This window comes from Polyergus mexicanus, unplaced genomic scaffold (genome assembly GCF_030449975.1).
Source record: "Polyergus mexicanus isolate NDT 795.1 unplaced genomic scaffold, iyPolMexi1.0 SCAF_3, whole genome shotgun sequence".
NCBI lineage: Eukaryota > Metazoa > Arthropoda > Insecta > Hymenoptera > Formicidae > Polyergus > Polyergus mexicanus.
In genome coordinates, this window is record NW_027223323.1 from 9,270,384 (window position 1) to 9,296,158 (window position 25,775).

The 25,775-nt window shown below is 34.8% G+C and overlaps 2 protein-coding genes across 2 annotated transcripts; both read left to right on the forward strand.

Annotated features, from left to right (window-relative positions):
* Positions 1 to 561: 561 nt before the first annotated feature.
* LOC138944930 (dynein axonemal heavy chain 7) lies at positions 562 to 4,359 on the forward strand. The gene is given in 9 exon segments (XM_070316004.1): positions 562 to 800; positions 1,176 to 1,479; positions 1,800 to 1,945; positions 2,018 to 2,171; positions 2,565 to 2,825; positions 2,828 to 2,888; positions 3,377 to 3,609; positions 3,903 to 4,006; positions 4,086 to 4,359. Coding segments are annotated over 9 exon segments (1,776 nt in total).
* Positions 4,311 to 23,937, forward strand: Dhc36c (Dynein heavy chain at 36C). Its single transcript, XM_070292976.1, is given in 31 exon segments — positions 4,311 to 4,355; positions 4,574 to 4,878; positions 5,159 to 5,513; positions 5,662 to 6,135; positions 6,395 to 6,775; positions 7,128 to 7,564; positions 7,644 to 7,759; positions 7,853 to 8,675; positions 8,972 to 9,534; positions 9,813 to 10,004; positions 10,223 to 10,354; positions 10,757 to 11,300; positions 11,588 to 12,099; positions 12,360 to 12,753; positions 13,017 to 13,428; positions 13,757 to 14,375; positions 14,895 to 15,083; positions 15,454 to 15,983; positions 16,267 to 16,815; positions 17,111 to 17,302; positions 17,573 to 17,799; positions 18,150 to 18,520; positions 18,826 to 19,006; positions 19,289 to 19,587; positions 19,959 to 20,123; positions 20,210 to 20,450; positions 20,848 to 21,206; positions 21,879 to 22,116; positions 22,178 to 22,329; positions 22,705 to 22,986; positions 23,609 to 23,937. Coding segments are annotated over 30 exon segments (10,374 nt in total). The 5' UTR covers positions 4,311 to 4,355; positions 4,574 to 4,640; the 3' UTR covers positions 23,816 to 23,937.
* Positions 23,938 to 25,775: the final 1,838 nt, after the last annotated feature.

Here is a 25,775-nt window from a genome sequence, read left to right on the forward strand (position 1 = left end):
TCTTTCCCTCCTCCCTCTCTCTTTCTCTCATTCAATTTTTACAATTGTCTATTTTATCAAAATATTATTACAATATTCTTAAAAAAATTATTAAAGTAATATATTCAAATATATAAAATGTTTTAACATAATAATATATTATTATATATTTTTAAAACATTATTCTTTATATCAAAAAATAAAATTGAGAATTATTTAAGATCAAGATAATAAAGGTCATATACGTGTATTTTTTAATATAAATAATTAATAAATTTATATAAAATTATTATATATACTCTTTTATTATACTTTATAAATATTGTATTTTTCAAAGAAATGTTCTTGTATTTTCTATCTGCGTAGATTTCTTTGTGTCAATATCTGTATAGATATATTTTATTATTCAAAAATAATTAATATTTATTGTAATTAAAATATCTAATTTTGTGAAAAGAGCGAGCATAAATAAAATTGCTTCAAATTTTTATAATTTAATGATCTTATTACATATTTTTCAGAGATATTAGAAATCTATTAAGTGTCATCTTATGACATTAATTGTTCTAATTACAATTGAATATGGAAAGTTCTCATACAAAGGGAACAAAAATGCGAAAATACCAATCCGAGGATACGATTCGAATACCAAAGATCCTCGACACAAAAGTGGAACCATTATTTTCCTTGCCATCCGACTTGATGAGCCCTAAAAGGTGTAAGAGAAAAAGAAAAGAATTGATTAGAATGAAAGGAAAGGTGCAAAAATTCCACGAGGGTTCTTACACCGCGAAACATCTTCGTGAAGAGAATTTTCGCAGGTATATAAAAAAAAAAAGGGAAAAATCGACTGTATATTCTTATAAACTTGTACTTTTAAATAACTAAAAATTTTTATTATCATAACAATTAAAGTTAATAATTAAGATAAATATTCAGGCAACAATTAAAATGTTTATATTTGACGTAAATATTTATATATTACTAACTCTCTATATATTAAATTATTTCTATTACAAAAATTTCTCTCTCCAATAAATTTGTAAACATTTTATTCACTTGTATTATTTTACGATAAAATTAACTTAATAAAATTATAAAGGAACAATACATTCGCATAAAAGCGATCTAAATGCATTAAATAAATAAAGAATTTTTTTCTGGATCCGACACTTTATACGAATCTGCTTTATTAGATATGTGGTAGGTTTGATAGTGAAACCAGAGTTGCCGGCAAAGGACATAGATCTGAGCGACGATAGGGACGTCAATAGATATTATTATTACATTTGCAACGGAGTTGATACGATTCATACGGCGAGCATCGAACAGGTCTTCGTCGAGGCGATACTCGATCTGGTTCCCAGCAACTTGCGCGATCAATTTGCCGATTTTGCCAATAATTTAATCATCGAAATCAAGGAAGACTTTACGAAGAACATGAAAAAGGCCATCGTCGAATTTGCACTCACTGATCCTTCCGAAGAATATTCTTCAGAGGTTGGTCATTGCAAATATCGAGAATTGTATTAAAAGTAAAGAATCTGACAGTTGTCGATGTAAAAATTATAAAGATATCTAGGAATATATTTAAAGATTTATTAATGATTAATTTTACTTAAGAAAAGTAAAACGGTAATTATATTGTAAAATATTAAGCTCTTTGTATATAGAAAATTTTTGATTTTATATAAAATTTTGACAAATAATTTTTTAATACTCAGAATTTAATTTAAGCAATTGTAACGACAAAATATTATATTAATTATTTTATTAATTTAATAACGTTATTTATATAATCTTTGCAACTAAAATTACAGTTTGATGCAATCGGGGAAGAGGAGCGACGCGTTCAGCCGGATTTTCGGAGACACATAGAACACTGTCGTGAAATTTTACGCGACGATTTGTATCTAATAAATCCGTGCATGCGAATGACTCTGGATTACTGGGTTCGTGATTACAGGTATTGAATTATGCATGCAACTCGCTGTCGCTGTCGCATTTCCATTTCAGTGGAAGATGTCAAATTTTTCAGCAAATTTCGACTGATCAATTTAGAGTATATCACCGCCCACAGAGAAAGCTGGGATTTAATGAATTTTCATACCTTAATTACACATCAGATCGTTGCTAATAGGCGGAATTTGCGAAAAGACTGGTACAGCAAAATTCAAGAGATATTTCTCGTGGTAAAATAACTTTAATAATAATATAAAATATTATTCTGTATTAAAAAGAATAATTAAAAGAAATTAACGAATTAATTATTTACTTCGCGATTCTTATTTTTCATTTTTTTTTATTGTGTGAATATAAATTAGACATTTATTTATTTATTTATTTTTATTTAGATAATTATTTATCTATTAATTTAATACGATAGTATTAAAAGTGCTGAAAATATATTAGCTCTTTCTAACACTTTCTTTATTTTCTATGTTTATTTATCTATTAATTTCACAGAACAAATTATTACAACTCATAAATTTAATTAAATTCTCTTTTAAAGGCGAGATACAGAGGACGAGAAATAAATTCTCTCATCCGATTCTTCTCTTTATCTCAATCCTATTCCTTTGCAGAACAATAGGAAGAAACTGGTGCCTAGCCTGTTACGTCGCAAGCAATTTAAGCGGTTCTTCGATTGTGCCGGCAAGTTGATGGAATCGCATCTTTTAAAAGCTTGCAAGCACTCTCTGCGGGATTTCATTAATTATGTCGTAGACGGCAAGGTGAATATATACGTATCTACCGCGATCGATCGATGCGAAATCATTGCCTGATGAGGAAAGCGGCATGTCTGTGCTTCCTTCCTCCGTTTATCCTGTCGCTCGCTATTGGAACATTCCGTTATTGGACACAATTTTCATCAATTTCTGCTTATCGATACTTCTCAGGATTCGCTCGTCCGCTCTCTCTCTCTTTGAGTTTCATCGCGCGTGTAACGCTTAGATTTTATAGCAAATAATTAAAAATTTCGAAATAATATTAAACTTTTTGTTATAAGTTAATTATAAATTATTATTATAAAAACGCTTTTCTCTTTCTATAAAATAAAAATGTTTCGATAATATTTTGGGAAGATTGTAGATTTTATTCTTTTATGGATAATATCTTCAAGTCAGTATTTGTATATATAGAGAAACTAAAAACTCTAAAATTTTTTTGAAATCTTATATAATTCTTAAGAATGACACAGAAGTATTTCTTTTAAAAAAATAAAAAATATCGATATTATGTAGAAAAAAATTGATTTTTCTTAAAATTTATAGACATCTTTATATACATTAATTTTTATCTTGATATTACTTTTGCAGATAAACAAGCGTTACGACTAAATATTTTTTAAAAAATTTTAATTTTTGTTCTTTTTTACTTCAAATTTTATGTAAAGTTCTCAAGATTAACGCTTCGGGAATGCATTCTATTTTCCCACAGCCTGTAACTTGCCGCTTTAAGGTGAACATTGCCATCGTCTCCAATGAGCTCGTCTTCGAACCGTCCTTCGATAAATTTAAGGAATCGCTTTGCGATATTCTCAAGGCGATTTGCAACGCCGTGAGAAATTTCGAAAGATTGGAGACGCAACTCTACCTCGATTGGACGGGACCTCAAGAATTCCTTAAGGTTTCATATTATTAAATATAAGGAGAAAGAACCGAGTGAAGAATCTTCTATTCCTCATTTTGAAACTTTTGATCGTAAAATATAAAAATTATAGTATATAAAATATATTACTTATCCATATATCTTATATATTACAATACTTATCCATATATGTTATATATTATAAAATAATTATTATAATTATTTATATATGTAAAATTACGATGCAACCTTTTATACATGATAATTTACGAATTCATAAAGTGTGATCGTCGTTTAAACTTTTATTATAAACAGTTATGCCTCTTACACAGCCGCAGATATCTCGGTACATTGTCGAGCAGCTCAAGAGACAAATAAATCAGCTGATCGATCGCGAAAAAGTAATCCCGGAGCAAAAGATGGAAGAATTGAAAAAGTGTTTATCGACTTTATTGCCGTCAATGATTGTGATAAAGCGTTTAATAATATATAATTCCTGCTTTTTTTTTTTACAGATACGAATATCTTTTCAACAACCGAGAATTTAATCGGGTGGAAGCTTTCTTACAGGATGAGACCAAGAAACTGAAGGAATACGAGATAAAAATTAAGAGTTATCACGATCTCGCCGGAAAAATTCCGATCGAAATCGAAAAAACAGTCTTCGCGGGATTCTTCGAAGTTTCTCGCGCTCCTTTCGTCAGGATTACCGTGGAGAACATTGAACGCTTCAAAGGACTTTTAATACGCCATCTTGTCGATAGATATCAAGATACGACGAAGAAGTAAATATTTAAATATTAATGATTCTAGCTAATTCTTATCTCTTTCATTTTTTATACGTTTTTGTTATATATAAAATTTATAAATATTAATTTATAAATTAGTGAAGTTTTTATAAGTTATTTAAAGATTGATTAATATACTATATCTCATAACGATTATGTATTTTGCTATTTTCCCAAGAGAAAATTGAAACAATTTAGATTGTATCCGTATCTAGTATCATAGCGGAATATGAAACCATCTCCAAACGAGCTCTGACCCCACCTCCCAACACCGCGGCTTTGATGGAACTCATCAAGTTCGTCCAAATTACCAGTGACGTCACTATAAAAAGACTGGAGCTCAAGCTGCTGAACGTGACGGAGCATATCTTGTTTCTGTCAGATTACTGGCTACTCACGGAAAGCGAAATAAGAAATAACAGTATGGCCTTTCAATGGTATCATAAGATACCCCAGATCTTCGAGGATAACCGGATAATCGTGGAGAAGAAGACGCTGGAGTATCAAAATGCGTTGAGAGGTTGACACTCAATTATCTTATTTTTTTTTACACCAATTTATTTTAAGAAATATCTAATTAGCAAAATTATTTTTATAATTGAGATTTTATTAGAAATTGATCACGGAAAAATGTAACGCTTGAATTTTTAGAATGATAAATTAAATTTATATATATGTAAATCTCGCAAAATATTAATTTGTTTGTTCTTTTTATTTATGTTTGTGCTGAACTTTGTAAAATATTATAATACTGTTATATCTGTACTATTACTTCATAATAAATATTTGTTCTTTTACAGTTAGATATCAAAAGTTCGAGGAGGAGTTGGACTCGTACGCGAAACAAGTGGTAGAGGTGCAATATTGGGGCGACATCGAGGAGATACACCGATATCAACGTAAGGCGCAGCATCTGGAAGATCGGCTGATCATGGCGATGGACAAGATCGACAAGTTCAACGAGGAAGAGGCCTCCTTTGGCTGGGAAATCACGCAGTATCCTCTGCGAAAACGAATCGCCGATCGTCTGCAACCATTCAAGAAGCTTTTCGATACCGTCTGCGAGTTTTTGGCCAAATACAATAAGTGGTTAAACAGCACGATTGGCATCTACAATCCTGAAGATATTGACAACGACGTGGGAAATTATTATAGGTCAATATGTTGAAAAAAAATTTATATTAAATAATATAATGACATTACAAAAGAGAGGATAAAATATAATATAAGAGAATTTATTGCGATACAAAATGTTATTACTTTTTTTTGGAGTTTTGATGATAAAATCAGATTCATGTTCTAGGATAATTTACAAGCTGGAGAAGACGTTCCACGAACCGGATGTGCGGGATTTGGCGGCCACGGTTCGCGAGAGGATCGAGGATTTCAAGGATCGAATGCCGATTGTGATGACCCTTGGCAATCCGGGAATGAAGTCGCGACACTGGGAACAAATCTCGGCGATTGTGGGCATTCCCATCAAGTTCGATCCGGATCTGACCCTGGGCAAGGTTCTGGCAATGGAGCTGGACGCTTATATAGCGCAATTCGAGGGCATCTCCGAGGCTGCCACGAAGGAGAACACTTTGGAGGTGGGCATGAACAAGATGCAACGGGATTGGACCGATCTGGCATTCACGGTGAATCCTTACAAGGACACCGGCACCTACGTTATCGCCGGTGTTGACGAGATACAACTCCTGCTTGACGATCATATCACGAAGACCGTTACCATCAAGAACTCGCCATACATCAAGCCTTTCGAGATCAGAATATTGCAAGTTTAATTACAAAAATTTCTTATGTCGAAGATAATGCACTGACATACCCGAAAATATTATGTCTTATTTATATTAATTTATTCTATTTCATTTTCTTATAATTTGTCTCTTTATTTATATATTGTAACATTTATTTATTAAAATTTATTATTAGAATCTATTATTAGAATTAGTATTACAATATGAGCAATATATGAAAAAGGAAAAATAACAAAATTCGTAATTTATGATAAAGAATTTAATATTTGATTGCAGGAAATGGGATAAAACATTACATCTGTTGGAGGACATTCTGGATCAATGGTTAAAAGTACAGGGCACGTGGATGTACCTAGAACCAATTTTTACTTCGCCGGACATTCAACAACAGATGCCGGAAGAGGGAAGAAAATTCGCGCAGGTCGATAAGATATGGCGGGACATCATGAAGAATGTCTATAGCGATCCTCATGTTCTCGTCGTTGTCCAAATCGACAAGATGCTGGAGCGGCTGAAGAAAGGTTTCGTATTATTGGAGCTTATTCAAAAAGGACTGAATGAATACTTGGAGAAGAAGAGACTATTCTTCCCAAGATTCTTCTTCCTCTCCAACGACGAGCTACTGGAAATTCTTTCCGAGACGAAGGATCCCACGCGGTAATTTATTTATAATTATCAATAAATATTAAATGTATAAACAAACAACTTTTTAGTTTCTTTCTTTATACGCATCTATAATATATAATAATTTAAATTTCGTGTAAAATGAAATAATATTTTATACTTGTTTTATTTCTTTTTAAATTTCTATTCTGATTTTAATTTCAATTTTAATTTTAATAAAAGTAAAGAAAAAAAAAACGATTGTTTCTTTACTCTTTAATTTTTTTAAATAAATTGCAATTCTAATTTAAATGAGACATATGTTTGATTTCAATATCTAACTTCAATGATTTTGACAATATATATATACATATAAATGTTATCATATATTATTGTTATTTTTCAGGGTGCAGCCACATCTGAAGAAGTGTTTCGAGGGTATAGCCCGATTAAAGTTCAACGAAGACCTCGAGATATTGGCGATGCGATCCGCGGAAGGCGAAGAGGTCGAGATCCTGGTAATAATATCCACCTCCGCTGCCAGGGGACAGGTCGAGAGATGGTTGATCGAGCTAGAGACGGAGATGCGGAAGAGCGTCCGTCACATGGTGTACCAAGCGATCCTGGCGTATCATATGAAGAAGAGGACGGCTTGGGTCCTCGAATGGCCCGGTCAGACCGTCCTCTGTGTTGGTCAAACATATTGGACGCAACAAGTCGAGGAGGCTATGCTGGAAGGAGTGGACGGCTTGAAAAGATACTTGGACCAGAGCCAAGAGGAGCTGAATGATATTATCTTGCTGATCAGAGGCACTCTCTCCAAGCAGAATCGCGTTACATTAGGTATCGTGAGATTTTCTAAAAATTTTGGAAATAATATATCGAAGAATATATGTTAATATTATGTGCTAATGTGTTTTAGAGGCTCTGGTTACTCTGGATGTTCACAGCAAAGACGTTCTCACGGAATTGTACAAGGAGCAAGTAATCAAAAATACCGATTTCAGGTGGCTGTGTGTACTTAGATACTACTGGCTGGTATAAACACTTAATAATATTAAATAAATAATATTGAATCTGATTTTTTTATAAAATATATTTAAATTTAATATTTCTCTTTAATTTTTTTAGGAAGATAACATGTGGGCATACATGATCAACTCGTACATACGTTATGGCTGCGAGTACCTCGGCAACACGTCTCGCCTAGTGATCACCCCTTTGACAGATCGGTGCTATCGCACTCTCTTCGGTGCCCTGAGCCTTCATCTGGGCGGGGCGCCTGAGGGACCAGCGGGTACCGGCAAAACGGAGACCACGAAGGACCTAGCGAAGGCGGTGGCGAAGCAGTGCGTGGTCTTCAACTGCTCCGAAGGTCTCGACTACATCGCACTGGGCAAATTCTTTAAGGGTCTCGCTTCCTGCGGCGCCTGGTCCTGCTTCGACGAGTTCAATCGCATCGACCTGGAGGTCCTGTCGGTGGTGGCGCAGCAGATCCTGACGATCCAATGCGCCATCAACGCCGGCGCCGAGAAGATGATCTTCGAAGGTACCGAGATCTACCTTGACCACACCTGCGCTATCTTCATCACCATGAATCCCGGCTATGCTGGCAGAACCGAACTACCCGATAATCTCAAGGCCCTCTTCCGACCCGTTGCCATGATGGTGCCCGATTATGCCCTCATCGCGGAGAACACTCTATATTCTTATGGCTTTTATAACGGCCGGCCCTTAGCCGTGAAGATCGTTACCGCTTACAAACTATGCTCGGAGCAACTCAGCAGTCAGCCTCACTATGATTACGGTATGAGGGCCGTTAAGTCCGTGCTGATCGCCGCTGGCAATCTAAAACTTCGCTATCCTGAAGAGTCTGAGGATATCTTAATGCTAAGAAGTATTCTGGATGTTAATCTGCCCAAGTTTTTGGTCCACGATTTGCCTCTCTTCGAAGGTAAAACATTGTCTTATTTAGTGCGCGTATTATATATACATATTATATATTTGATTTGAGTCATCTATTTTATTTTATAGACATTTGCAATAAAATATATATATATATTAATTATTTAATTATTACTTTCCATATAAATATGAAATTTACTTTTTAATAATTAATTTAAAAATATAAAAATTAATAAGTAACAAATATTATATTTAAAATTTTTTATTTTACATCTTAAAAATAAAATATCTTATCATAAATAAATCTTATATTTTTAATATAAAATTAATTTCTTGTGATACTAGGAATAGCCTCGGATCTGTTTCCGGGTGTCGTGCTACCAACGCCAGATTACACACACATAGACGCATGCACGCGTGACGCCTGTACCGCGGCGAATCTGCAATGCACGGATTACTTTCTCGAGAAGATCCACCAGATTTACGAAATGATGATCGTACGTCACGGCTTCATGATCGTCGGGTTTCCGTTCGGAGGTAAGACCTCGGCCTATCGGATGCTGGCCGATTGTCTCGGCCTCCTGGAAGACAGAGGGTTGATGGACGAACATCGCGTAGAGATCACCGTTATCAATCCCAAAGCCATTACGATGGGCCAGTTGTACGGACAGTTCGATCCTGCTTCGCACGAATGGAGCGACGGTGTCCTGGCAGTGTCCTATCGCGCTTTCGCTTCTTCCGTTAATCTCAATAGAAAGTGGCTGGTATTCGACGGGCCGGTGGACGCTCTCTGGATCGAGAGCATGAACACCGTGCTGGACGACAATAAGAAACTCTGCCTCACTTCCGGGGAGATCATACATCTCGCACCCACGACAAACCTGATCTTCGAACCTATGGATTTAGAGGTTCCATAATAATCGTAATTTACCAAATGAATCTCCGTGGAAGAAATAATTATTTATGTGAAATTTGATTAGTATATATATAATTGTTAATTAAATTAAGTTATTCATTTAATTAAATTATAAAATAAAATAAAATAATTAATCAAGTTAAATTATTGAATTAAATTATTAATTTAATTAAGTTCAATTATAATACGAATTATGAAATATAATAAACAGAAATTTTTTTTTATAACTATGATTTTTTCAAAATATCTTATTAACATTCTTCTCATCAGGTCGCATCACCTGCCACGGTTTCCCGCTGCGGCATGATCTATATGGAGCCAGTGAGTCTGGGCTGGTTACCGCTTTTGATTTCGTGGCTTAACACATTACCGCCATCATTCACTGAGCACATTAAAAATCATTTGAAGGACATGTATCTACGATTTTGCCCGCCTCTGTTGCATCTGATCCGCCGTTGCGGCGCGAGAGTAAGCGTTATTCAAATTCTTTTCCTCCGATTTCAAGCATCCAGATTTCTTTAAATGCACCAGTGTCTTAAGAATTTTTATATGTAAAAGAGCAAAATATTTATTATCGAAAAGGATACATAAAATTCGCGCGCGAATTAGACTTTTAGAAGAAACATATTTTGTTTCTGCCTTAAGTCGTTAAGAAATTTTCATAATCTCTCTGCCCGCAGGAAATGATAACGATGCCAGATGCTAATTTAACGCGTTCGCTTATGTACATGTATGATTGTTTCCTCGACGATTTTTGCGACGCGAAATACGTGAGTATGCTTTTGGACTTGGACATGAAAGCGCAAGTGGAGGTAAGTCTAAATTATATGATTTCTCCTAAAATTATTGGATGTCTTTTTAATTATACAGATCTTTCTCGGTTCTTTAAATCAATCTTAAATTGGTCAAGATTGCTATATTTAAAAAAAAAAAAAAAAAATTTATTTGTATTCATTTTTATTTATCTAAATTTATCTAATTAATCTTACTTTAAACACAATTATAATATATAAAAATTTTCTTTATTAAAAAAAAATTAATGGCGTATTTAATTAAATAATAATTAATTATATTAAAGTAATAATCAATATATTTATTGATCTCAATTTTCTTATTTATATCTCTATTCAATCCATGTTGACATTTTAATCATTTTCAAAAATTATATATTTACTTTGTCGGGGAAGAGATCTTTAAGACGAATAGTTTGACAGGGCGTCTTCTTCTTCTCGTGCATCTGGACGATGGGGGTGACGTTGATGATCAACTATCGCGAGTGGTTCAACGATCTCTTTAGGGCGTTAGTGGACCGCGAATTCCCGGAGGAAGTGCGGCAACGCTTCGGCATCTCGCCGGAAATTGACAATCCAAAGGAACCCTACGTAGTGTCATTACCGACCACCGGCTCGGTCTTTGATTACAAATACATCAAGGAGGGTAGTGGTAGGTGGAAACCTTGGCTGGAGGATCTGCAAGATGTCCCGCCGATTCCCAGGGACATGCCGGTTAATCAGATTATCATTTCAACGGTGGAGACCGTCCGTTACTTTCATCTCTTCCGTTATCTCGTTCGTCATCACAAGCCGATCCTCCTGGTCGGGCCGACCGGCACTGGAAAATCCGTCTACATCATGGAGTTTTTGCTGAAGAAAAACAACCCTGAAGTTTTCTTACCGCTCTTCGTGATATTTTCCGCGCAGACGACAGCCAATCAGACGCAGGACATTATTATGAGCAAGCTGACCCGAAGGAGGAAAGGTTTGTGCCGATCGGTTTGAAACTAATTTATTGAAATTTAAATTATGTAAAGAAATTATATTTTATAGAATATTTTATTTAAAGAAATTATTTGATACTTTACAGAAAAATCTATTATTACGAGTTACTTAAATATACTTTTGGATTCCATTATTAAAATTATGTGTGATTGTACATTTCAATATAAATAGGAAGTAAAATAAAAATTATTATCATAATAATTTTTTAGCTATTATTATAATCTCAATTATCATCATCTAATGATTATATATTTTTTTCGTGATAAGGTTTATACGGTGCGCCCCCCGGTCAGCACTGGGTGGTCTTCGTGGACGACATATCGATGCCGCAAAGGGAGGAATATGGGGCCCAGCCGCCCATCGAGCTCTTACGTCAATGGCTGGATCACTGGACCTGGTACGACCGGAGGGAGGTAGTGCCCATCAAACTCGTGGATATTCAGCTGATGTGCGCGATGGGACCGCCCGCGGGCGGACGTGACGTCACGCCGAGATTTAAGCGCCATTTTGTCACCCTGGCGATTCCCGAGTTCGATGACGATGTCCTGATTACCATTTTCGGCACCATCACCTCCTGGTACTTCGCCACACGCGGTTTCCCGGAATTCTTCGAGCTGTGCGTGGACCGCATAGTCCACGGTACCCTCGACATATACAAGGAGACCAGGCAGAACCTTTTGCCGACCCCCGCCAAGTCGCATTATCTGTTTAATCTACGTGATTTCTCGCGCGTTATCCAAGGCGTGCTGCTCTCCGATCCCGATGTCATCACCAATGTGGTGCGAGATAAAATATTGGAGGATAAAAATAATATTTTCTATCATACAAGAATACGTTTCTTTTTTTCACCTCAAGAGAAAAATATAAGATAATAATTTGATTCACATCCATCTTCATTGTTATCCATCTTTCTCCTTGAGAGAATGAAAGTTTCAATTATTCTTTTTTAAATATCTAAACTATTTTCACACATCATTTGTTTATATTTTATGCAAAATTAAATTAATATATTCTTTTATTTACCCAATTAATTTTTAAGATCTACTTGAAGCGTTTGTGGGTACACGAGGTGCTGCGAGTCTACGGAGATCGTTTGGTCGACGAGGCCGACAGTAAATGGCTGGTGGAACAAATTCGAAAGACCATGAAGGAGCACATGCATGACGATATGGATCAATTGTTCTATGATTTAGTGGATGAGCCTCGCGCGCAGGTGACGGAAGTGCATCTGCGCAATCTCGTTTACTGCGACTTTCACGATCCGATCGCAGAGCGGAAGTTGTATATGGAAATTACAGATTGGAATGCCCTCGCCGAAGCAGTGGAAGAATATCTCACCGAGTATAACGATATCTCGAGAACTCCCATGGACTTGGTGCTCTTCAGGTATGGAATCATAATAAAAATCTACGAAATCAAGCAGTATCATAAAAAAATATAAGAGAGAGAGAGAGGGGGGGGGGAAGAGAGGGGTGAGAGAGAGGGAGAGAGAGAAAGAGAAACATAAATTTAATTTAAGATTTTTCAAGAATTTCCAGGAATATTAATATGATTGAAAATTAATCATCGAAGATAATTTAAAATATAAGACGTAGTGATTACATATTAATAATCTATAATATTCTTATAATAATGGATTGAATAACTTTCTCGGTCAAGAAAGATCGATTTCAATAAATAAAAATGTAATACATGGATAATTTAGATAATTTAATTTTTAGATTCGCGATAGAACATCTGTCAAAGATCTGTCGGGTGATGATGCAGCCGCGTAGCCACGCACTTTTGGTCGGCATGGGCGGTTCCGGTCGACAGTCCTTGACGAAGCTGGCGGCTCATATATCCGACTACGAGCTCTTCCAAGTGCAAATATCTCAGCTATACGGCACGATGGAATGGCACGAGGACCTGAAGAATATCTTGCGCAAGAGCGCCGCGAGCGACCTGCACACAGTCTTCCTCTTCATGGACACGCAGATTAAGGAGGAGGCCTTTCTAGAAGATATCAGCAATCTTCTTAATTCCGGTGAGGTGCCGAATCTCTTCGCGGCCGATGAAAAGTCCGAGATTTGCGAGAAAATGCGCATCATTGATCGACAAAGGGACAGGTATATTATTTCTCTCGCGAAAACAAAAAATATTCCGTTGATCGAATAATTTAAATTTCCAATTAAATATATATGGCAGTAATTATTAATATGTCCCTTGAGTACAAACGCAATTTGCATATATTCATTAAATTTAGAAAAATGATATTATTTGAGTAAGTAATAATTACAAAATCGCGTTGCTCTTCGCAAAATAATAAAAGATAGGGAAGAATTTTTTTCATTATCATTAGCTTATCGAAATATTTTTATATCGAACTGTCAAATGCTTTTCCGGTGCCAAAAATAATTTGGTGAATCGTGAATCTTCTCGATGAACGTCCCGTAGATCCGTGCAGACGGACGGCAGTCCGGTGGCGCTCTTCAACTTCTTCGTGCAGACGGTGCGCGAGAACCTGCACGTGGTGGTGACGATGTCGCCGATCGGCGATAGCTTTCGCACGCGGATCCGCAAGTTTCCCGCTCTGGTGAACTGCTGCACCATCGATTGGCTGCAACCGTGGCCGAGGGACGCTCTGCTGGCGGTCGCGACGAAATTCCTCGGCGAGCTCGATATGCCGCAGGACGAGCGTCGCGCTTGCATCGAGATGTGTCAATACTTCCACATGTCTACGCAAGACTTGACCAGGGACTACCTGAGACAAGTGAATCGTCACAATTACGTCACGCCGACGTCCTATCTCGAACTCATCAACACGTTCAAGGATCTGCTGAGTCGGAAGAGGAAAGAGGTGTTAGAGAGCAAGAGGCGATACGAGGCCGGTCTTGGTAGGCTGGACAGCACGCGCCAAGAGGTCAGCAAGATGCAGCAGATCCTGGTGGCCCTGCGGCCGAAGTTGCTAGTGGCTGCCAAGGACGTGGAAGGTATGTTCCTGGACGTACAGCAACAGAACGAGGAGGCTAGCGCGATGGAGCAAGTTGTTCAAAAGGACGAGAAGGCTGCTATGGTGAGAACAGATCTTATATCAGTATATAATATATCTTATACAATTTGCAGTGTCCCCGGTATTATAATTAATTTGTTTATTTTAATTATTTTATTGTTTTTATCGTTATTTGATTAATATATTTGATTATTATTTCATGATTATTATAAATTTTATTTATTATAATTGTTTTAAATTAAATTTTATATTATAATTTTATTTTATATTTATTTTATAATTATTATGATTAATTTTTTATAATTATTAATTATTGATATTTTATAATTATTAAAATAATTATTTTTTTATTTAATTTTTAATATCTCGCATTTGAGAATTTTTATATAGATAATATGAATAAATAAATAAATATACAAAAATGATCAAAATTTCTGTGTTTTAAATTCAGTGTATCTCATATTCAGAATGTGATCCATTGACCTTTAATTCATGTTGAAATAACCATTTAATTATATTTTACTCTATGTTTTGAGAGAATGATCAATTATATTGTATAATTTGCGTGCGATTTCGTATCAGATAGTTGCCGCGGAGGCCAAAGAGATTCGTGCCGAATGCGATGCAGATCTGCAGGAGGTGATGCCGATCCTGGATGCGGCAAATGAAGCTCTTAATACTCTGACCCCGCAGGACATCCAGATCGTCAAGTCCATGAAGCGACCACCGGCCGGCGTGCGATTGGTCATGGAAGCAGTTTGCATATTGAAGGTAAATTAAATACTTAGGTAGTGCAAATGAAAAATATAGTTTTTTAAATATAGTTTATTTCAAAAAAATTTAAAAAATTATTTATTGCATAAACATTACTTTCCTCATTCGATTCCTTCGACGTTTAATTTTTGCATAAATATAACATATATAACAGAGAATAACATATAATTATATAGTATCTCTAATTAAAAATAAGATTGAAATGTGCTGTCAAATAAATAAATAAAATATAAAGATATATATCATTTTAATAATAATAATAATAATAATATTATAAACTTATCTGTCAAAGTTTGAAAAAATCTGTCAAAATTTTAAAATTCAATTGCAATTTTTCCTCGCATAAAAATCTGCTTAAAAATTGCAGGACGTGAAGCCAGAGAAAGTACAAGGCCCGGAGGGTCCGATCGATGATTACTGGAAAGCATCGCTTCGCATTTTGGGCGATATACGGTTTCTGGAGTCCCTACTAAATTATGATAAGGACAATATCCCGGAGCGGATTATGACGAAGATTCGCACGACGATCTTGACGAATCCCAATTTCGATCCGGAACGAATCAGGCACGTATCGACCGCTTGCGAGGGTCTTTGTCGCTGGGTATTCGCGCTTTCCGAGTACGACAAGGTAGCCAAGGTGGTAGCGCCGAAGAAACAGGCGCTTGCCAAAGCCGAGGCCGACTATTCCACGGCAATGGAGCAACTGAAGTTGAAGAGAAGCCAGCTACAAGAAGTGCGAAATCGATTGGCCAGACTAGAGACTCTATTGGCTCAACGAAAAGCCGAATATCAAGCGATGACCGATGAAGTGAAAGACTGCGAGGAAAAGCTGAGGAGAGCCGAGGAGCTCATCGGGGGCCTCGGTGGCGAGTACACCAGATGGTCCGATACCGCCAAGTAAGAATTTTAAACTATTCGGGCGACTTTTTTGCATATATTGAGCATATATCTTAAAACGATTTAATCATACTTTTTTTATTTTTAAATATAGACATTAGATATAGATAAGATTTATTCTATGCGATTAATAATAAATTTTGTATATATTTTTTTTAATGTTGAAGAGAGTGATTTTTAATCTAGGAAAGCTAAATGAAAAAAAAATTTTGGATGAATGTAAAATTAATATTTTTTATATCTCGAATAATAACACTCTAAATGATTCGAAACTTTTCTCCAGATCGCTCGGAGAACGCTATGACAAACTAACGGGCGATATTCTGATCGGTTCCGGGGTAGTGGCCTATCTCGGTGTCTTCACGATGCAGTATCGGCAGCGACAGATAGAGAACTGGATGGAATTTTGCACCGACCTGAAGGTCGTCTGCACGCAGGACTTTCAACTGACGCAGGTGTTGGGCGATCCGGTGCAAATCCGCGCCTGGAATATATTTGGCCTACCGAACGATCTGTTCTCGATCGACAACGCCATAATCGTCACGAATTCACGTCGCTGGCCGCTGATGATCGATCCGCAAAGCCAGGCGAATAAATGGGTGAAGAATATGGAGAAGGCGTCCAATTTGCACGTTGTGAGACTCACGCAGCCAGGATACATGAGAATCCTGGAGAACGCTGTGCAATTCGGACAGCCTGTGTTATTGGAGAACATAGACGAGGAATTGGACGCGGCCCTGGAACCGTTGCTGATGAAGCAGACCTTTAAATCTGGCGGCGCGTTGTGCATCAGGATTGGCGACAGCATCATCGAGTATTCCGATAAATTTCGGCAAGTTTATCAATACATTTAATTTAATTTTTTCCCTTTCTTGGAATCACAACGGATATAAATGAGATTCGTAACTTATGTCAATTATATTCTGTTTGTTTTTTTTAATATCCAATAATTTATTAAAATTATTAGAGAATATTAAAAAAGCTAAGGACACATTTATATTCTGTACTTTTTATATTTTTTTTTTATTTTTTGTTATTCATTTTTTATTTCATATTAATTTTTTTATTTAATTTCTTAGACATTTTGCAAACGAAAATTATTTAAAAATTCGCTAAAATCTGCGTAGATTCTACATCACTACGAAATTACGGAATCCGCATTATTTACCGGAAGTAGTGGTGAAGGTAACTCTGTTGAACTTTGTGATCACCCCAGTCGGCTTGGACGATCAACTTCTAGGCATAGTTGTTGCAAAAGAAAGACCCGAACTGGAATCCGAGAAGAATCAGCTGATAGTTCAAGGAGCGGCTAATAAAAAGTATATAACGACTATATAAAAGTATAATCTAATAAAAAGTATTATAAATAAAATGTTCTTCTTTATATTTCATTTTGTATAAAATAATAAATTAATGTATAAAATGTATAAAATAAAAAATGATAACAAATAAATATTAATTATCAAAAATATATCTTATATATATATATATATAAGAATAAATATTAATTTTATAAAGAACTTTGTTGTTCTACAATTAAAAATTAACGTTACTTTAATCGGCGATATTTCGCAATGTTTTTTTCGCAGGATGTTAAAGGAGATAGAGAATAAGATTCTGCAGGTACTATCCGCGGCCAAGGAGAATATCCTTGAGGATGAAACGGCAATTGGCGTGTTGAGTTCGTCGAAGAATCTAGCCAACGAAATTGAGTCTAAACAAACTGCTGCCGAGATAACCGAGAAATCCATTGACGCGGCGAGATTGCAGTACACGCCAATTGCAGTCTACAGCACTGTTCTCTTCTTCACGATTGGTGAGCGAAAATAGAAACAAGAATAACTTTATAGAAAGATTTTACACGCTCGATTTAATTTGATCGCATTTTATGATAGTATATAATATAAAAATAATATTAATCTCTCTAACTAGCAAAACACTTGTAGCTATTTTTATTTTAATAATATATGTTTAAAATATATAAAACATATACAAAAGTACATATAAATTCTTTTCTTTTAAAACAATAGATTTCTTCTCATATTTTTATTTAGATTAAATTATTCTTTATTCCGGAATTTCGTAAAAATTTTCTGATGTATTTATTTTTAATATTAAAAATAAATTTGTGTAAAGATAAAATTTTATTATAATATCTTTTTGTAGTTATGTTGGCCAACATCGATCCGATGTATCAGTACTCCCTCGCCTGGTTCGTCAATCTCTTCAAGAACACGATCGAGAATACACCACCGGTGGAGAACATAAAACAACGTCTCAAGGACCTTACCAGATGTTTCACTTATTCCCTATACGTCAACATATGCCGTTCGCTCTTCGAGAAAGACAAGCTACTCTTCTCGCTCTTGCTATCCGTGAATTTGTTGGAAAAGCAAGGCCAGCTCTCGATAGCCCAATGGATGTTCCTCCTGACTGGTGGCGTCGGCCTTGAGAATCCCTTTGCTAATCCTACCGAGTGGTTACCTGCGAGGTCCTGGGATGAACTGTGTCGACTGGACGATGTGCCAGGATTCGCGGTAAATTCTTATGAATCATATAAAGCAACGCTAAAACATATAAAGCAAGAAAATTCTTTTTATTAAATATCTAATAAAAAATTAATTAAATTAAAATAAAAGTAATTAAAATAAAAGTTATTAAAATTTCTCTATTTAATAGAAGTACTAAAGCTTAATATTTTTATAAATTATTTATCGATTATATATTGAATTTTTTTTTTGAATAACTTAATTGAATAATTTGTTAAAATGTAAGAGACATTTTAATTATTAAAATTATAAAAATCTGACTGCCATTCTTTCTTTGGTATTTTATCATTTAGGGAATAAAAGATTCGTATACTAAAAGTATCGACGAGTGGAAAGAGGTGTTTGATCACAAGGAGCCTCATATGTCGTCCTTTCCTGCTCCTTGGAATAAATTGACTAGCTTTGAAAAAATGTTGGTGCTTCGTTGCATTCGACCTGACAAAGTCGTACCGGCGGCGCAATTATTTGTTGAAGGTAAAATAGCTCAAAAAGAAGAGACAAGAAAATAGCGGCTGCTCAAATCCATGAATAAATTGACTTAAATTTAAATTAAATTCTATCATAATTCTATCATCATTAATTAAATTCTATTATATATATATATATATAACGTGAGCTCTCTGCTTTTATCCTTATCTCCCTTCTCTTTAATATTTGAGGAAAATATATCAATATAATGTAAGATTTAATGGAAAAAAGGCGTTAGAGTAAAATCGATTCATCGCTAATTTATTTGTTTAAATTCTATTCCGATAGAGCAATTAGGACTTCAGTACATCGTGCCGCCGCCTTTCGACCTGGCGGCCTCTTTCGCTGATTCGCACTCTTGCATCCCGTTAATATTCGTTCTGACACCCGGTGCGGATCCCATGGCGATTCTGTTAAAGTTCGCCGACGATCAAGGATTCGGTGCCAGTAGACTCTTCTCATTGTCGCTGGGCCAAGGGCAAGAGATCATCGCCGAAGATCTCATCGACGAAGGCGTGAAAAACGGCACTTGGGTGGTGCTGCAAAACTGCCACGTTACTAAGACCTTTATGCCTATTCTGGAAAAAGTAACTTTCCAATCATATAAATCAAAATTTATTATAAATATAATTGAAAAAGATTTAATAGAAAGTACAATACAAAATTTTAATTTCTTTTGTGATCGATTATAAAGGATCGATTTAATTCCAAATTTGAAATCACGTGGAAAAGATTCATCAGATTTTAATTTAAATTAATTTAATTTAAGTCTTTATAAAAATGTATATTGAATAATAAATTTTAGATTCATGAAATTAAAAAAATTTATAAATTTATATACAGCAAATATTTTAGAAGACATATTTTCAAGAAAATTATATTTTTTAATTTTCTAATAGAGATCTTTTCTTTTTCTTTTCTTTTTTTTATTATTTTTATTTTATCATACATCATTCAGATATGCGAGAGCTTCACGAAGGAAACCGTACATCCCGACTTCCGACTGTGGTTGACGAGTTACCCGGTCGCACATTTTCCGATCAGTGTCCTTCAGAACGGCGTGAAAATGACGAACGAGCCTCCCAAAGGATTACGGGCGAATATTTTGCGATCTTTCCATCAGGTAGATACAATTTCTTTCGTCTCGTTCACGAAGGGAACGAGAGAGATTAAAACTAACAAGAGATTCGATTAAATATTGTTAAATAGGACCCGATTTGCGATCCCGAATTTTTCGATAAGTCAAAGCAACGGGAGATCTTCAAACAGTTGCTTTTTTCACTTTGCTTCTTTCACGCCATCGTGCAGGAACGGCGAAAATTCGGACCGATCGGTTGGAACAATCAATACGAATTCAACGAGACGGATTTGCGTATAAGCGTTCTGCAACTCAAGATCTTTCTTGATCAATACGATGACGTGCAGTTCACTGCATTGAAGTATCTGACAGGTATTCAAACAAATTTCTTGTTGTTTTTTTTTGCATCTAAATTCTTATTTATATTCTTCATTAAAAAAATTGCACGCATTTATTTTTTGAAAAAGATTTAATAGAAAATACAAAATTTTAATTTAAGACTAGTTATACAGGATGGATTCAATTTCTAAAATTATGCGTGTAAAAAAGATTCATTAGATTTTAATTTAAATTAATTTAATATAAATTTTTATGAAAATGTATATTGTATAAAAATTTTAGAAGAAACTCTATCAAAACTCTATCTTTATTAAATTAAAGGATTTAAATTTACACAGTAAATAATTAAAATTAAGATTAAAAGATGATAGCCATTCAATTTTATTATATTTAGAATCGAGCTTAAAAAATTAATTATCCTTTTTCCAAGGCGAGTGCAATTACGGGGGTCGCGTGACCGACGAGTGGGATCGACGGATCTTGAACACAATCCTGGCGCGATTCTACTGCGAGGACGTGCTCGTGGCCGATCGGAAATATCTGTTCGATCCTAGCGGCCTTTATTACGTACCCACAGTCAGCGAGTATAGTCAATTCCTGGACTACGTGAGAGAATTGCCAATGACTACCGCGCCCAGCGTCTTCGGTATGCACGAGAACGCCGACATCATCAAAGATCAACAGGAGACTTACCTGATGATGTCCTCCATTTTGACTACTCAGGTACTCTGAGAGAGTATACCAACACATTAAAATTCTTATATTAATTCATTAAAAATATATATTATAGTCTTCTTCATAAATAACTTTAATAATTCCTGTTTTGACTGAAATTTATATTTTATTTCCTTTTTCTATATATTATGAAATTCTTATTTTTATTTAATTAATTTTTTATCTTGAATATACACAATGGAATAATGAAAATTCTTGTTGCCTTTGCACAGAATGAGGAGCAAATCAGAGTAAGTAACGCAAATAACTTAATAAATTATGTGTATATCCGATGAATTGATTAAAATAAAGGTATCGTTTAATTTTAATGCAATAAATTAAAAAAATCAAAAAACAAGATACAATTATTCCTGTTTATTATTATAAGCGAGAAATTATCAAAAGTTCAACATTACGATAGAATTAATAGAGATAAAAATCCGACGTCATAAAAAATTTATTTTCTCCGTTCTGTGAAGAAATATTACATTATTGTTTATGATTCTAATATGATAGTTTAAATTTAACTAATAAATGCGAAGAAAGTCCTTAACAGTCACAACATTTATCATATGAAATTATAAAATTTCAAATCGAGTTTATTCTTCAATTTAAATTTATCAAAGTTTACTTGTAATAAGTTATCAAGACTTTTAAATAAAATGAAATTAGTACGTTTCCCAGAGATCTCATGAAAAGTTTGCGAGTTATTTTTTGTGTCGAAGAAAATTCTCTGATTTTCGTCAGGACACCGGCCAAGCGAAAATAGATGCTGAGAAATCGCCGGACGAGATCGTTTATGGCGTCGCGTCCGACGTTCTGTCGAGGTTGCCGCAAGATTTCGACCTGGTGGTTGCTCTCAACAAATATCCCACGCTATATGAGCAAAGTATGAACACCGTATTGGTTCAAGAGATGGGTAGATTCAATAAACTCCTACAGACTATCAGGAGCAGTCTTGTAAACATCCAAAAAGGGATCAAAGGTAAAGACTGATAATATATTCAAATTTTTGGCAAATATTTTGCAATATTTCTTATTTTTAGGTCTTATAATTATGGATCCCGATCTCGAGGAAGTTTACACGTCGATTATTATCGGCAGGATACCTAAGATGTGGATGATGAACTCTTATCCTTCTCTGAAACCGCTCGGCAGCTATGTATATGACTTTCTCAAAAGGTTAAACTTTCTGCAGGTGAATTTAAAAGAAAATAATGTGGAATTGTACATGTTACAGAATTTCCATTTTGTTTTTTATTCTGTCGCGTGTGTAAAAATTTATTTAAAATTATTTTTTTAATCACGTTAGCTTCTTTAATCGAGGAAACGATGGCTTTAAGATTTTACTAATTTATTAAAATTTGTGATAAGAGATATTTACATATATATATATATTTATATTTATTTCAAAATTAAATAATAATTATTTGATCGATTATATTCAATAATCTATATTTTTAATAATCAGGCTTTAAATTAGAAATTTCTTTACATTACTCTCTTTAACAGTTAAATATTATATTTTAACAACATTATGATTAAATTGATAAACAATTGTGTATTATTTCAGACTTGGTATGTGGAAGGTCCTCCATCATCCTTTTGGATTTCTGGTTTCTACTTCACGCAAGCATTCCTGACCGGCGCCCGTCAGAATTATGCAAGGAAGTATTCCATACCCATTGATCTACTGATTTATAATTTTTTTCCTTTGAAGGAAACTGTTTTCAAAAATCCACCAGACGATGGAGTATACATTTACGGATTATTTCTCGATGGTGCTCGTTTTGATATGACAACGATGAAGCTCGATGAATCCTTGCCGAAAATACTTTACGATAATGTGCCATATGTAAGCGAATCTACGCAAAATTCAATTCTTTTATGATGCTTTTCGAATAATTTGCAGATAAGACAATGCTGCTTTCTACGAAAAACTTTCTGGAAAGCTTCGAATCGTTTTAAAATACAATTAAACGTTAAAAAAAAAAAAAAAAGATATGGAGTAGACAAAATATATTAAAAACAGAAAATTTTAAGAATTAGATTTATTTTTATATACAATCGAAAAAATACATAGAATTTATTACATAATTATCTTTTTTTTTAATTTAATACAATAGCTATTTGAAATTAATTAATTTAAATTATCTGTTTCCAATTAAAGAAATGAAAATTGCAGGTCAGATTTGATTAATATTTAAATTGTGAGAATTAAAAATCTTATTTTTCGCTTCTCTATTTAACATTATATTGTTTTTTTTTTTCTTAACTTTTATTATTTTTAGCTAATTTACTTTTCTATGCATTTTAGAGATACAAATTGTTATCACACTTTAAATTGCATTTTTATTATTTATTATAAGTATTTTTCTTATAGTGCACCACAAATTCCGTATCTACATAGCTACCTAAATTTTTAATTGAGCAAAGCTTTAAATTTTACTTTCGAAAAACGACTTTTCTCTTTTCAGATCTGGCTGATGCCAGCAACGAAGGACCAAATACAGGATGAGAACACATATACGTGTCCTGTTTATAAAACCACCGAGCGGAAAGGTGTTCTGTCAACCACCGGTCATTCTACCAATTTCGTCATCGCGATCTGGTTGCCGACGTCGCATCCAGCAGAACACTGGATTCTACGAGGTACCGCTATGCTGTGCCAATTGTCGGATTGATCCTGTTTATTATTTACAAATCGGAAAGGTTATCAAAAGAAATTGAAAACTTTAATAAACTCTTTTGTCTTAAAAAAAATTGCGCTAATTAATTTTGTTCTTTAATCAATCTTAACGTTAAATTTAAAATCATCTTTAAGAACGAATGTTTGCTTTGATAAATTTAAGACATAACAATTAACTTTCTTTCAGCGTTAAATTTCTTATACTCGATTACTTATGATTAAGAAAAATGTATAAGTTCTTAAGCTTTTGATAATCGTAAAACGTATATGTTATGGTATATAACTCCTGCACTAGTGTCACACGATATATCGTACATATACAGAATAGAAAGGGAGAGATTTCCTTTTTTTAATAAATAAAAATAATTATCAAAATACACATACAATAGAAAGTTTAAATTAGCAAATTAATATTTGTATTTATTTACAGCAAATATAAAAGCGCGCACGCATTTATATTCTCTATAAAATTTATATAAAGATCACACAGCTTTTCGTTCAAAACTTCATGCGTACAAAAATAAATAATCCATACATATCCATCAATTCTCTATTAATTCTTTTAATAAACAATATCAATACGTAGGACGTATTTTAAAATACATATTTATATACGGGAGTACGTATAATTTTTTTACGACATTACAGCTTTAAGATTCGAAAAGATCCATCGCTTTTCCGTTAATTAAGCCCGTCAAGAATTCTCTCGTCGAACTCTCATTGATCTCCTTTTGCCTTGGCATCGTCGTCGTCGTCGTCGTCGTCGTCGTCGTCGTCGTTGTCGTCGTCACGAACAGCATTTTCGCGGGTGCTTCTCCTCGTGCTTACGCTCCCCGCGCCCCGTGTTGCACAGTTGCCGGTATTTATTATGTGGGATGTGGCGCTTTCTCGCGAGGGATGGGTGGTGTAGGGAGGAGGGGGTGAGATGGGGCGGCTTGGTTGGCGGCACCCTGTCTACCCGGACCGAGATCGCCGGAGGCTCGTTGCCTAGCGACCCCGTATTGATCTCACCCCGTATCTCGCCACTACCCCTGGTCCCGCGCGAGCTCACCCGGGTGGTGGTGGGTGTGGGGGAGGGGGGAGGAGAGGCGAAAGTAGGGATACTTTCCCCTTTCCCCTTTGCCACCCTTCATCTGTGTTGCATTTTCTCTCCCACGTCTCTCTCTCTCTCTCTCTCTCTCTCTCTCTCTCTCTCTCTCTCTCTCTCTCTCTCTCTCTCTCTCTCTCTCTCTCTTCTCGATTATTATATACGCGAATCTTTCGTTGTATAATTTTACATTTCGCATGTTTCTCGATATCGCGCTTGTTCCGGGAATCCAGGGGAGGTCTTTTTTAGCAAAAAAAGCGAATGATAATCTCTGTCTATCCGTCGTGCCTATCTTCTTTTTAGCGTCCCTTTTCTCCTCTGCTTTAACCTGGGACTTCTTCTTAAGCTCCACGAAACTTTTCTGATCAGGTATTTTTTATTTTTATAGAGATAAGTTTATAATTGTGTAACTTGTTTATAATTTACAAAAATTTGACAGATATTAATTTCTATCACACAATCAATGTTGTATCCATCTTTCTTCTAAATTTATTTATCTCGCGATTATATCACAATTTTCATCTTTCCACTTATTTTTTTGTTGTCCTTTCTCCAATTCCTGTTTTTACTCGATTTTATTTTTATCTTACCATTTCGTTTCTTTATATCTTCTCTTACTTTCTTCTCTTTTATATGATTCATCTTATTCATCTCTACTTTTTTCTTTTAACGCAAAATACCATAGCGTTCAAATTAAACTACGATTTGATTTATGAAAAAAATATGTGATTATACCCGTTGCAATTGGATAAAGTGCTTTCCATTCCCTCTCAATTCTTTTATTTCTTATCCGGTGTGAAATTTTTTTCACTTCGAAATATCTTGTAAGTAAACGAAGTCCATTTAAGTTAACTGTGTGTAAATACGC